Source organism: Crocodylus siamensis, chromosome 3, assembly GCF_052110815.1.
Source record: "Crocodylus siamensis isolate JL-2025a chromosome 3, ASM5211081v1, whole genome shotgun sequence".
Classification (NCBI taxonomy): Eukaryota; Metazoa; Chordata; order Crocodylia; family Crocodylidae; genus Crocodylus; species Crocodylus siamensis.
Window position 1 is genome coordinate 116,321,332 of NC_143397.1, and position 12,742 is coordinate 116,334,073.

General features: G+C 48.7%; 1 protein-coding gene across 1 annotated transcript; it reads left to right on the plus strand.

Annotated features, from left to right (window-relative positions):
* The first annotated feature begins 2,605 nt into the window (after nt 1–2,605).
* Nucleotides 2,606–4,054, plus strand: TOMM5 (translocase of outer mitochondrial membrane 5). Its single transcript, XM_090037269.1, has 2 exons — nt 2,606–2,871; nt 3,438–4,054. Exons 1-2 carry the CDS (start codon nt 2,712–2,714, stop codon nt 3,470–3,472), a joined length of 195 nt encoding a protein of 64 aa, XP_089893395.1. The 5' UTR covers nt 2,606–2,711; the 3' UTR covers nt 3,473–4,054.
* Nucleotides 4,055–12,742: the final 8,688 nt, after the last annotated feature.

Consider the following 12,742-nt stretch of genomic DNA (forward strand, 5'->3'; position numbering starts at 1 on the left):
TTAAACTGAAAATTGGGGATTTTTTTTAAATCTGAGAAAACCAGGATAGGATCCCTGCTGACAAACAAGGACTCTTCTGTTGGGGAAGAAAGCCCAGACTGGAGTGGAGCAGGGAAGGACTCCTTAGACTCTGAAACACCCCTTCACACACTTGCCCATGGGAACAATCACCACTGTCAAGGATTATATACCATGTGACTTAAACCCACTGCTAGTGTAAGCAGATTAAACTCCTACTGATGTCATTAGAAACTACACCTCTCACTAGGGCTAAAATTTGCCCATGCTTCAGTGTCTGAATCTCTCTGTTCTGGCTTGTGAGCCATTCAAGCAGAGAGGGGCTGCGAAGTGCTGTTTAGGTGCTGTACAAGTTAACAGAACATGCTGTCACTTCAGCTTCTGTTTCCTCTAGGAATAAACTGAGTTACAAGATAATTTTATATTAAATTAGAACATAGAAAGCCTGGTTGTTTTAAAAAAAGATATGCTCTGGGTCCTGCAAAAGCTGAGAGCAATGATATGAAGGAACTGAAAAAATGATCTTTAATGGTATGTATTTCCTCTTGAACATTAGAAATCCACAGTCTTGTGCTTAAAAAAACAAGGCTATGCTGCAGAAGAACCTGGGGTTAGGTCATTTTCCAGCAGAACTATAACAGCCTCTCACTGATCTCGTCTAAAAGGGGAAGTTAAATTAATAATAATATAACCATGTTGTCACTCTGCCATTCCCCAAAGGGCTCAGTGCCATGTGACCCACTCTCTTAGTTCTGAAGGAACTAGATGCTGGTATGAGCTGATGCACAGGCTGGAAACGTAACATGCTCCCCCAGCTCCCTGGGGCTCTGTGTTTTGCCTTTGCAGCATTCCCATTCCAGGGAATGAGAATGAATTATAGATAACAACTAATTGCCCCAGTGTGAATGTGCAGCTGAACTTATTCTTTAGGCTCTGTGTAAACTGCTGATACCAGAAGCAATGAGAATACAGCTTGGGCAGTGTCCCTGAGGTGAATTACTGCCTTGAATTCACTCCAGAGCTGACTATCGTCCTGTGTGGGAATGGAGGGTGCAGCCAAACACACTGAAGAAATCACCACCTATGCTGACTGCATCTTGAGAAAAAAGAATTCACTGCGACAGCAGCACGGCCATTAGGTCAAAAGTCCCACATGCTAGAGACATGTTACTTGAAACAGAGCCATTTGGCAAATGTATTCCTTCTCTCCATGGTCTTCATCGTTGTGTCACAAAATCCAGAGGTCCATGCCAGATCAGAAGCTGGGTGCAAGTAGAGATGAAATATTCCCATAACTCAATAATGACTGCAGTGGTCCAAAACACTGACCAGTAGGTTGCCAACTTTTTTTCTATCTGAGCCTTCTTTGCAATGGACTGGCCAACACACGGCCTTATGAGTTCCCACCCTCATCCTCTTCTCCAGTCCCTTTCTTTGACTGTCACCACATCCTCGGGTTATCACTTTCTTTCCTTTACTCTTTTACATTGTTTTTGTCAGTCCAGCAGCTGGGTACCTTGAGATGGCTGCAGCTCTGATGCCAGCTTCCTTGAATGGCAGAAGCTCCAGAGGCCAAAGCCATCTGCTGCACAGCTGCATCCGTACTGGGGCAAGCTGTACCAGGTTGTACTGGATGTACACAGTTGTACTGGTAGGTCTTTGGGGTGCAGACAGGGACCCAAGCCCAACCTGACCACAGGATGGAAGCTCCTGAGCATATTTAAACCAGGGTGCAAATTAAGAGGGAGACCCGGGGGGGAAGGGGGAGGCAAGCCCCCCTGTAAGAGATGAGAAACTCCTTTAAGATTTCAAAACCATAAGCTGGGGGAAGTGGGGGGGCAGGGCGGCTCTGATCAGATTGCTCCTTTGCTTAGGTGGACTTCTTAGTCACTGAACTGGTTAATTTTTTTGCAGCCTGCCCCCCCACCAGTCAAAGTGTAATCTAATCCTAGTTTAAGCCAATTTGTAACCTTTTTAACACTTAAAGCCAGCACAGGCCCAGGAGCACAGACTCTTTTAGCTCCCACATGCCTTTCGGGGGAGGCCACACTAGTTCCTCTGACTTCAACTAACCCCAGACGAGCCTGACTTTAGTCAGGAGCGTCTACACAGCCCCATTTCATGGATTCGCCTCAACCCACCAGTTCTTGCACACCAGGTGGCCATAACTCAAGGGTGATGGGAGCTGGACGTTATGAGCCAGGCAGCAGGCTGCCCTACTGCAGGCATCCAACTCGCAGCACCCCTTGCAAGCCTATTCAGCCAAATAAAGGGGCAAGGGTTTTGTAGTGCAGAGCGGCTGGACGGGCTCTGGGGCACCAAGAAGGGCCCTTCCCTCCCCATTGCTGGTACTAATGTAGCCGGGGCGCGGGCCTGGCGCTCCTCCCTGCGCACCAAGGTGCCCCACGTGCAGCCCAGGTCACAGACTGCCTACAGTGGCAAAGCGCGGGCTGCCCCTGCCCCCACCTGGGAGCGTCACCACGCAACCCCGCCCCACTCCGGGCGAGGGCTGGGGCCTCACTAGATTAACGCGCATGCTCGCGCCGGCGGCGTTCTGATCCCCTCATTCGCCCCAGCTCTGCCACGCCCTGGTTCGGGAGCGAAGGGCGTGTCCCTTCTCAGTGCCCGTAGCCGGTGGGCGGGGCCGTGCCTCAACGCCGGAAGGAAGCTCCGCGCTGCCGGGCCGGAGTTGTATGACCCGGTGCGATCCCGGCGCCGCCAGCAGCAGGAGGATGTTCCGCATCGAGGGGCTGGGGCCCAAGATGGACCCGGAGGAGCTGAAGCGGAAGATGCGGCGCGATGTGCTCACTTCGGTCCGCAACTTCCTCATCTACGTGGCGCTGCTGCGCGTCGGTAAGGGGCGGCGCGGCCACGTGCGCGGGGCTCGGCCTGGGGCTGCGGCCCCGCCCGGCGCGGGCAACTCCTGTGCAGCGCTGCCAGGTGTTAAGTACGATCGTATTGGAAGCCCAAGATGATCGTGTTTGCTGAAAGTATCCTGCCAGTAAGCCTCTTCTCACCGATTCCATATCGGTCACTGTAGGTGGCCGGTAAGCAAGTGAGATCGGGGTAGTGCGAGTTGAAGCATGTCTTTATTTTGAGGTGAGCCTTTGAGAAAGGGTTGGCAGCACACCCAATAGTCGGTTAAGACTCCTTGAGAGTGATGTGGGTTTTACGTGTGCTGCATCAATGAGCTGCCTCAAAATTATCATGCATTTTGAACATTGTTAGTGATTGTACATTGTACAGGGGTTGGAATGATCATACAGATATGATAATTATTGTACACCTGGTAGCACTGCTCAGATAGGTCCTGCCCCACGGGCTCTGGCTGTAGTGCACACACAGCCCAGGGCTTGCAGCTGTTTGTAAACTTGCTCATTTGCACTTAGTTTATATCTTGGCTGTCCTGTCTTTTTCAGCTCCTTACATCTTAAAGAAGCTGGATAGTATATGAATACAGAAGAGCTGCAAAGAGGTGGCTGGGTACATGGAAACACAAAATGGACAGTGGTTGCTTTTCCCTCTTAAGAGCATGGTGCCAAGGGCAGACTTCATCTGTGGAATGGATCTGGAAAATGATTATTTTAAACATTTGACTTTGAGAACAGGAGTCTAGTTTGAAGTATGGAAAAATGGTTATTGTCCCTTCAGCTGACTTGAGGTCACACAGTGCTCCTGTGTGTCTGCATACAACTTTTTTTTTTTTTTAATTTATGTTGGTACCACTCATACTGTATGTTTAAAAATTGTATCGAACTCCATATTTTTTTTTTAGAAAGCGTTAAGTGTAAGCAAACTGTTCTGGAGCTACCTCTGAAATATCACAGCGCTGTGGCTGTCAATCTTACTGATCCTGTCTCCATGTGAAGATTAAAATTATTTGAACCCTGAAACTACTAAAACCACCGAAGAGAAGCTGTTAACTTGAATCCGGTTCCCTATGGATTTTTGTTGTTGAAATAAAATGGAAGAACAATTCTGTTATTTCAGGCACAGTCCAGCAGTGCTCTATTTTTAATAAAATCTGTTCCATAGATGTCCTGGGATCTTGCATTTACTCTGGGCCATTGTCTCCTTTAAACTTTTTCTTCTTGCATACAGATTGAGAGAAATAAGATAATGAAATTGGCAGTTTATGCCCTCCAGAGTTTATACTATTAGTAGACTATACTCATAATTGGCAAATGGAGAGAAAGGAGGTAACCTGCCATATTTACCTCCTGGCCTGTGTCAAGGAATTCTAGAAAAGCCTGCCTGGAAGGGGGGACCTGTTGTAGCCCCTGCTCAGGGGAGGATTATCTGTTTGTAAATCAATCTATGTGTTTGTTTAACTTAATTTTAAATCTATGCAATCCGGCTGCATGACTATGGGGCACACATGAATGATCCCAGGAAGTGGACCATGCCCCATGCTGCAGAGGGAGGCAACACTCCCCACAGTCCATACTTATCTGACTGGGATAAAATGCTTTTCTGACCCCAACTATAGTGATTGATCTGAACTTGAGAAGCAAGATCCTTTAATCAGTAACCTCCAGGTTTTTTTTTAGTCCCAACAGAGACATCTGCCTGTCCTAGTCAACATCCCTACTCCTAGCTGCAGCCTATACCATATGTTTCTGTGCTAGTCCACTAGATCATGCTGCTGCTTACTGCATACCTGACTTTCAACAGTACAGGTGAAACTGCTCTCTGCTACCCTAGAATCTTCTCTACCCTATGATCTTCCTTTACTGGGAAGAGTGAATTGTTCCCATTCCTAACTTGACCCACAGCACGTATGCAGATCTGGTTCAGTGATAATGCTGTAATAGGCGGTCAGCAGAGGGTAATAGAGATATTTCAAGGCATACAAAAAAACTATCGTTTTTTTTGTATGTCTTTTTGTCTCAGACCAACACGGCTACCAAGTGTACTCCAGAGATATTTCGATGCTTTTCTGCTACTTTCTGGGGTGCTCAGCAGAAGCATAGCCTTTAGTGAACTGCAGAAGGTGAACAGGATGGAGCAGACAGCTATGCTAGTATTTCAGTCTGTTTCTCTGAGCCTGTTTCTGTTTCTTGCAAGCTGTCCATCCTCCCTGGGACGTTACCTTTTCCTTCAACAAAATCCACACAACATGGCAAGGAGCAGAAGTGGCTGCGGCACCTCAGGAGTGCTTGAAGGGTGTTTGTGTGTGGGAAGCTCTTCAGTTGGTTACGTTCTTTGGTTTGATGGTGAATCTATTAATTTAAAAGCAGATGCAGGTTTCTTAGTATACCGAGTTCAGGTGTGGACTGAGAACTTTGCCAAAGTACTTTGCTTGCCACTGAACACCCTAGTTAGAAAGCAGCAGGATTTTCTGTACCTTTTAGGTGGCAGCACATGCCTGCATGCTAATAGGTATTACATGATTGTTGGAGTCCCTTGCCCTTTCAGTGTACTGGTGTTTCCTGTGGAGGCTGGCCATCTTTTTGAGGCTAGGTTGTAGCACAGTGTTTCTACTGATGCCCCTATGAGCAAGCTCTATATGCTAAGTGGAAGTGTAACAGGTAAGATTTCCCTACAGCAGGGTTAGGCAACCCCTGGCACAGGTGCCAATGTATGGTATGTGAAGGCATTTTGCCTTGGGGTAGACAGCAGGGAAGAGGCTAGGGCTGTGCTGCCACAAGGATCAGGTCTCCTATGGCTCCCCCGCTGTCTGTCTCTGGCATGCTAAGATCTTACAAGTCAAGATTGCAAGTGTTTTTGGCACTCTGCCTAAAAAACATTGCCAACCTCTGCCCTACACCCTGCAAACCTTGTGGGCACTTTTGCTCTCCTCTAACTGTTTGTGCTTCATTGGCTGGGGTATCCCCCTTCTCTCCACCAAGCCCCAGCCCTATCAGCTTTGCTGGGGCCTACCATCTCATGCACTCTGCTGCTGAAAAGTATGCTGAGAGACAAAGGAGTAATGCAGGGCTGCAAGGTGTTGCACAGGTGGAGAGATGGGATGTGAGAGTGCCCACCAGGTTTCAGAAGCACTGAGTAGAAGGGAGGAGGCATGTGGAAGGGACCTTTAGGGTATCACCTTCTGTCTTGAGGGTGCCTCCTTAAGTGCCCTGGGCTCCTGCCCCACTTGCCCTCCCCTAGTTATGCTACTGATGCCAAACAATGGGTTTGCCTTGGATCTCTATATCTTATCTCCATCAATGGAAGCTGATAAAAAAAAGAAGAAAGTTAATCATGTCTATCTCAGTTTCTTTAATTCATGTCAAAATTCAGGGCAGTCCTAATGGGTGAAACATGTTGAGTTTGTTAGCCCCTAAGGCTATGGTCAGCGGGGGGGTGGGGTGGGTGGTAGTTAGGAGCTCTGTCTGCATGGACAGCTCATGCAACAAATGAGGATTCAAGGTTGGGGATGAGGAAGCAGTGGAGAACACTGTAGGGAGCCCCTTTAAGGATGTGGAACGGGCCCTACTCATTTCCATGGATTTTATTATAAAAACACAAACGAGTCAACAAGCATACAACAGACCTAACTATTACTTTACTAAATGGAACAACACAAGAATCAAATTAAAAAGTCACAATTAAGATCAATTCAGTAGGTTCATTTCATCCAATTAAGACATTAAAGCAGTAGAAAAATCAAATTATTAAGCTGACACTAGAAGAGATAACTCTGCCAATCTTGTAAGAAGAGGACTACAGGAAGAGCCAGCTTTCTTTCAGTTTAAGTCTCCAGACACTGTTCTAGCCAATAGCATGCATTGACCTAGCTGGGAAAGGGCACTGATATCCACATTCTGGTCATATATACTGGACAAGAGAAGTCATCCAATGCAAGCAGTGTAGTTTTCAGGTTCATTTGCAGGGAGTCAAGCTATGTGAGTACTTGCACTGCTCTATTTCCACCATTATTATCACACATTTTTTGAGATAGATCTTATTTGCCCCTTCATGCCCTTGTGGCAGGCCAGTAGGGGGCACTTCTGCGTTGATCCTCCCATCTCACTGTGCCGGACCACCTTCTGGACTCCACGTGTCTCCAGGGGTGCCTAAACCTTGGCAGACCCATTCTTGAGCCCCACCTCAGAGTCTGGGGGTAAGGTAAGCTGCCACCACCCTGAGAAGGGACTGTCTTGGCCCTGTGTCCTTGACCCAGTACAAGCACTTGGGGCACTTCCCCAAGTCAGGGGCCAAAAAGGAAAGTCCCTCTTAATCTGAAGACCTAAGGGGCCTCTTAGGCACAATTTAGACCCACCCCTCAATAAGTCTCCTACACCAGTCACAGAGGACAACTTTATTGATTACAGGGGTAGGGTGAAAACAGGGTACAAGATAGAGCAATATCATAGAAATCCCATAGAGCAAAACAGTCTGGCTGAGGTAGCCTTTTGATCATGCATCTAAGTTACTGCCTGCTAGCTATATATCTAATCAGAACTCGAGTAGCTTACTCACAAGCAGTATCCCAAGGCTGTTGGAGATTTCCTCTGGAGGCAGGCCAGTCCTCACTCATGAGCTATGGGGGAGAGCCAGTTTCAGATGGTCAAGCTCCTCTCTAAGTCTGAATCCCCCACATGGCTGCTGCCCCCTCCTCCTGGGCAGTCTTAACTTATATAGCCCATGTGACCTCATTCACCTGGTCCAATGGAGGCCAGCACCTGTTGGCTGTCAGCCAATCAATTTGAAATACATCACTAGTTGCCAGGCAGATTCCAGCCCACCAGGTAGATGCTCCTGACCCAGATAGCTGATACCAGTCAGGTAGGCAGAGGGAGCAGGTTTCCCCCCTCCCTCAGGAATGTATCCAGCTCAGGTTACCTAAAGAGATAGGGTAAAGGTATGTCTCCTCTGCTGGGCCCATCCTAATCAAATTGTCACTGAAAAGAGATTTTGGGGAGAAACAAAGGTGGCTCCTACCACAGCCCTAGCATAGGATCTTTCTAGACTCAATGCAAGGCTGATAGTTGAATCATATACAGTAATAGCTTTTCAGTAATCACAACTCTTTAATCCACAAAAATACAGTTTGACTAATTTGATGACAGGTTGTCATTGACTTTTAGGAAGCCATTGCAAGTGCTGTTCCTACAAACAAATACCTACACTAATGAAAATTGGAGATGGGGTATCCCTTCATTGAAACAAAAATCAAAATACAGAGTTTGGACTTCTGCAGAGTTTAAGCTCCTGAATTGTTTTTTTGGTCTCTGTTTCACAAAGCAGTGGTTTATAACCTAGAACTGTGCGATGGAGGCTTGGCAGTCTCCCATTAGGTTGCAACAGGCAGATTTTATAGGATCATAGAAAAGTAGGGCTGGAAGGGGCCTCAGGAGGCTATCTAGACCAAGCCCCTGTGATTATTCTGTCTAAACCAACCCAGACAAGTATGTAGCTAACCTGATCTTATAAACTTCCAAGGATGGAGATTCCACAACCTCTCTGGGATGCCTGTTCCAGTGCTTAATCACCCTCTTAAGGCACAACAGAAGTGACAAGTTTTGCCCAATCTGGCCCCTGAAAGTGCTTTACAGCTATGACCAAATACAAGTGCACAGCTGCAGAATGCTTTAAAAGGGCCCAATCCTGTGACAATCTGAATTCTTGTTGCATAAAGGTTCAGATGAAGATGCTGCAAAACAGAGTGCCTTCATTAACGTCTGTCTGCAAGCACCAGGACCAGGGAGTTCGGTCTGGGGAACCCCCTAGGCTTCAATCCATCTGCTTAGTCCTCCAGTGCCAACAAAAAACCCCCCAGGTTGAACTCCCTCCTCTCCGTTCCCCTTCTCCCATTCTGAAGGCAGAACTGGGCCTAGGAAGCGGGAGGTGCAGGGCTCGGGGAGAGCAGCTGCAGACTTGCAGCAGCTTCAAATTGCAGCTGAGTCCCCCAGCCCCTGGGACACAACAGTGAATGTTTGTTGAGCCTGGGGGATTGCTGTAACTCATAGCGCTTCCTCTAAAGTGGGGAGTTGCACTTCTGTCCGTCCCTTTAGGCCACTTGTACATGTGACAGGAGTTTAGTCCCCTAAATTGAAATGGTGGGTTTTTAATTGTGATGATTAAAAGCCCACTGTTTTAATTTAGGGACTTCTGTCACTGTTATGGTGAGGGGCTCAATCCTTCTTTATTTTTCCTTGCGAAGCCTGTCCAGCTCTTTTGCAACCGAGGGATGAGCTGTAGGCAGATGGAGTGGCTCCTGAGCTGCAGGGGCCCCTGGTCCTTCCCTCTGCAACAGTGGTGCCCCCCAGGGTTGCTTGGGTGGGCTGCTATTGGGTGGATACTGCCTGTGGGATCCCGCTGCCATGGAGGGAAGGTCCAGGGCCCCTTGCAGCTCACTTCCCAGGCGCAGGAGAGGTGGGTAGGCTCTGCAGGAAAAAAAAAAAGGATCAGGCCTCTCACCACCTTTTTTTTCCTTCAGCAGAGCCTTCCTGTGTGAACTGCTGGGCTGTGCAACCCCTGAGCTGCAGGGGGGAGGGGAGGGGTCCAGTCCTTCCCTCCACAGTGGGCTTGGGGAAGAGTTGGATTTGGCAGGTGTTGCCTGCAAGCTGGAGCAGCATCCACATAGACAGCACTCTGCCTGGGTGGCCCTGGGGGGTGCCCCCCTCCCCACAGCTCAGGCACTGCACGGCCCAGCAGCAGCTCATGCGAGCAGGCTCTCCTGAGGAAAAACAAAAAAAGCAGTGAGGGGCCTGATCCTTTTTTTTCCCATGGAGCCTGCCCACCTCTCCTGTGGCGGGAGGAGAGCTGCCGATGGGCTCTGAGCTGCAGGGGGCCTTTCTTTTCAGCCTTCCCTCCACTTTACTGGTGCCCCCTGGGGCCACCCAGGTGGGCGGTTAGCAGGCAGGTGCTGCCCCAGCTCTGGCAGCACCCAGCCCAATCCAACTATTCCCTGAGCCTGACCTGGGGCAGCAACCCCCTGCTAGCAGCCCACCCAGGTGGACCCGGGGATCACTGCCATCATGGAAGGATGGACTGGGGCTCTCCACACCTCAGGGGCTGGTTGGCCCACCAGTAGCTCACTCTCCCCCTGCCCCAGCTGCAGGAGATGCAGGCAGGCTCCGTGAAAAATAAAAACCAAAGGATTGGTCCCCTCACCGCTTCTGCACCACCCCGCCTCTCTTGTGGCAGGCGGGGTGAGCTGTTGAAGGCGGCAATGTAACAAATAGCTATATGTGAAGAGGCAAAAAAAAGCCCCTTTTGAACCCACAGCCATGGAAGGAAGCAATTTACCTGCCCCATTGGAGCTGGCAACAACAACGGACCTGCAGCTGTCATGAGAGCCCTGCTTTACTAACAGCTGCTCTGTCCTAATTCTCCCTCCCTGTGGCTGTGAAGGTATTTTCAGCCCACTGCCAACACCAGAAGAGGAGCAGGACAGATGCAGGGAGGGAGCACAATCCCTAGAGCACCAGTACACTGGAGTAAAAACCCCATGAGACAAGGCTGAGTCTGAGCCTGGGCGCTCAAAGGAGCTCTGATAATCCAGGACACTGCTGCTGAACATGATAGCTGCAAGGACACCTGGTAGAAAGCTGCACTGGGAGGACGAGGTGGTTGTAGGAGAGCCGGCAACACACCAAACAACACACCAGGACTTTTTGTTTTTATTTCAATTTACTTTCATTTTGGGCAGTGGGAAGTCTATTAGGCTCAATTCCAGCCACCCAGAAGAAGGAAAAGGAAAAATCAGCAACAGCCCTGTGTTGGAGGGATGCTGGCAAAAGGATTGGCCTCCATTACTTGAATGGAACTGAGCTAATAAATGCCAGTAAAAGGGCTTATCCCTCATGGGGATCTGATGAGTGCTGTAGAAGCACTGGGGACTGGCGCTGAGGCATCTAAGGCCAATATAAATGCCCAATTTGTAGGTGAGATCAGCTGAAGATTCTCCTGTGTTTCTCTTTGGTTTCTTTTATCTGATTTGGCCCAACACACAGCAAATTAGACCACCTCCTGACAAATAAATGTTCAACACCAAGATGTGTCAGGAGAGAATTGGATGACTTGCTGAGTGGTTTGAACTGGGTGAGTCTGTTTCCTCAATCCCCAGTCTCTCTGGGTGCAGGGCTGCCGAGGCCTGTGGCCCTATCCTGTACAGTGCCAACACTACATTGCAAACTAAACTATACGCAGATGTGTTTGCAACATGCCAAACTCATTTAAATTGCACTCCCCAACCCCTGCACGTGTACAGCATGATGCAATTAAACCATAAAAATGGCCAATTTTTGTCACGTGTAGAAGCACCCTTAGTGAATAAATGCTTCCTAATATTCAACCTGAATTTCTCTTGCAGTAATTTAAGATCACTGTTCCTTGTCCTTTCCCTTGTGACCACAGAGAATAGTTGATCATGATCACCATTCTCTGAATAACCACTCTTCACGAATTTGAAGACTGTTATCAAATTCCCCCTCAGTCTTCTCCAGACTAAATAATCCAAGTTCTTTTAGGCTTTCCTTCTACTTCCCAGACCTCATTTTTTGGCTCTCTCCTGAACTCTGATTTGTCAATATCTCTGTTAAAGTGCAGCGCCCACTGTAGTAAGTCCAAAGCAACTATTAAGAAGGCCCATTTTGAATCCCTAAAAGGGTATGAGATGCAGGAAGATATGCTCTAATTTGGGAGGAGCCCCAAAGCAAATTTTGTAGCGTGGCTGGGCTGGTCTCAAACTCACTGAGTTCCTTTTATACATAGCTGACTTGCTATGCCTGACAGTGGTGCCTCTACCTGTGGGTTCAGCTGGTGTGATGAAGGATAAGAGAACTAGTTGCTGGATAGGTCTTTGTTGTTCCAGACTCTAGTGTAGTAGACTAGAATACAGGATATAAATAAGTATCATCAAATGAAGCAGATTAGCTATGCTGGGATATGTCCCAGCACAGCTGATCTGTTTCAGCCACTGAAACAGACATTGTGCATTGTCCCATAGGGTTTCTCCCCTGCATCTCCTAGGAGCAGCTGGAACCGGATCCTATGGGACAACAGGTTATGCATCTGCAACAGGGGGAACCCCTTTTGTATTAGCAGAAGCATTCCCGGGGAATCCCTGGGCATGCCTCTGTAATCAGGGAAACCTGCTTTTCCCCCATTTGCAGAGACATGCCCCAAGTTGGATTCCCCAAGGACATGTTTCTACAAATGGGGACACCCTGGGTTCTCCCATTTGGAGAGACATGTCCTGAGTCATGGTGCAGCAGCAAGATATGTGCCTGGGGAATCCCTTGCCAGGAAGACTGGCCAGATGCTTCTGAGGTTTCAGGGGCCTGATTCTGTATGTCCTGGGAATGGGAATTCCTGAGGAGCAGAGGACTGGGCCTCTGAAGCTCTAGATATCTCTGTCCAGGGCAGCTGGAGGGTATGGGCAGCTCTGGGCTGCCTACACTTTCCAGGTTTAAAACAAACAGTTGTCTGCTGCACAATAGCAATGCAAATTCATACCATCTATGTCAGTGGTCACCAACCAATGGATCTCGATCCACTGGTAGATCTTGGAGCCTCTTGTGGTTGATCTTGGAGTCTCTTGGAGTTGATCCAAGGCTGGGGTGGGGGGCTGAGTGTTCGCATGCATGCACGTATGTGCCCCAGTCCAGCAGGTCAGTCCGTGGGGGAGGGAAGGGGCAGGGGCTAGATCAAGGCCCCCATGGTAAGGAACAGTGCTGCAGAGGCAGGAGCAGGGGTAAGTTGTGTGAGGCCCCGGCCAGGTGTGACTTACCTGCTGGGGAGATGTGCCCCCAGATAATTTTTTCTCCCTCTG

What these genes read in the sequence shown, in the direction of transcription:
- TOMM5 (XM_090037269.1), top strand. Translation starts at nt 2,712, where the DNA reads ATGACCCGGTGCGATCCCGGCGCCGCCAGCAGCAGGAGGATGTTCCGC. An exon ending in CGTGGCGCTGCTGCGCGTCG is followed by an intron (nt 2,872 to 3,437) that starts GTAAGGGGCGGC and finishes TGTCTTTTTCAG; the next exon opens with CTCCTTACATCTTAAAGAAG.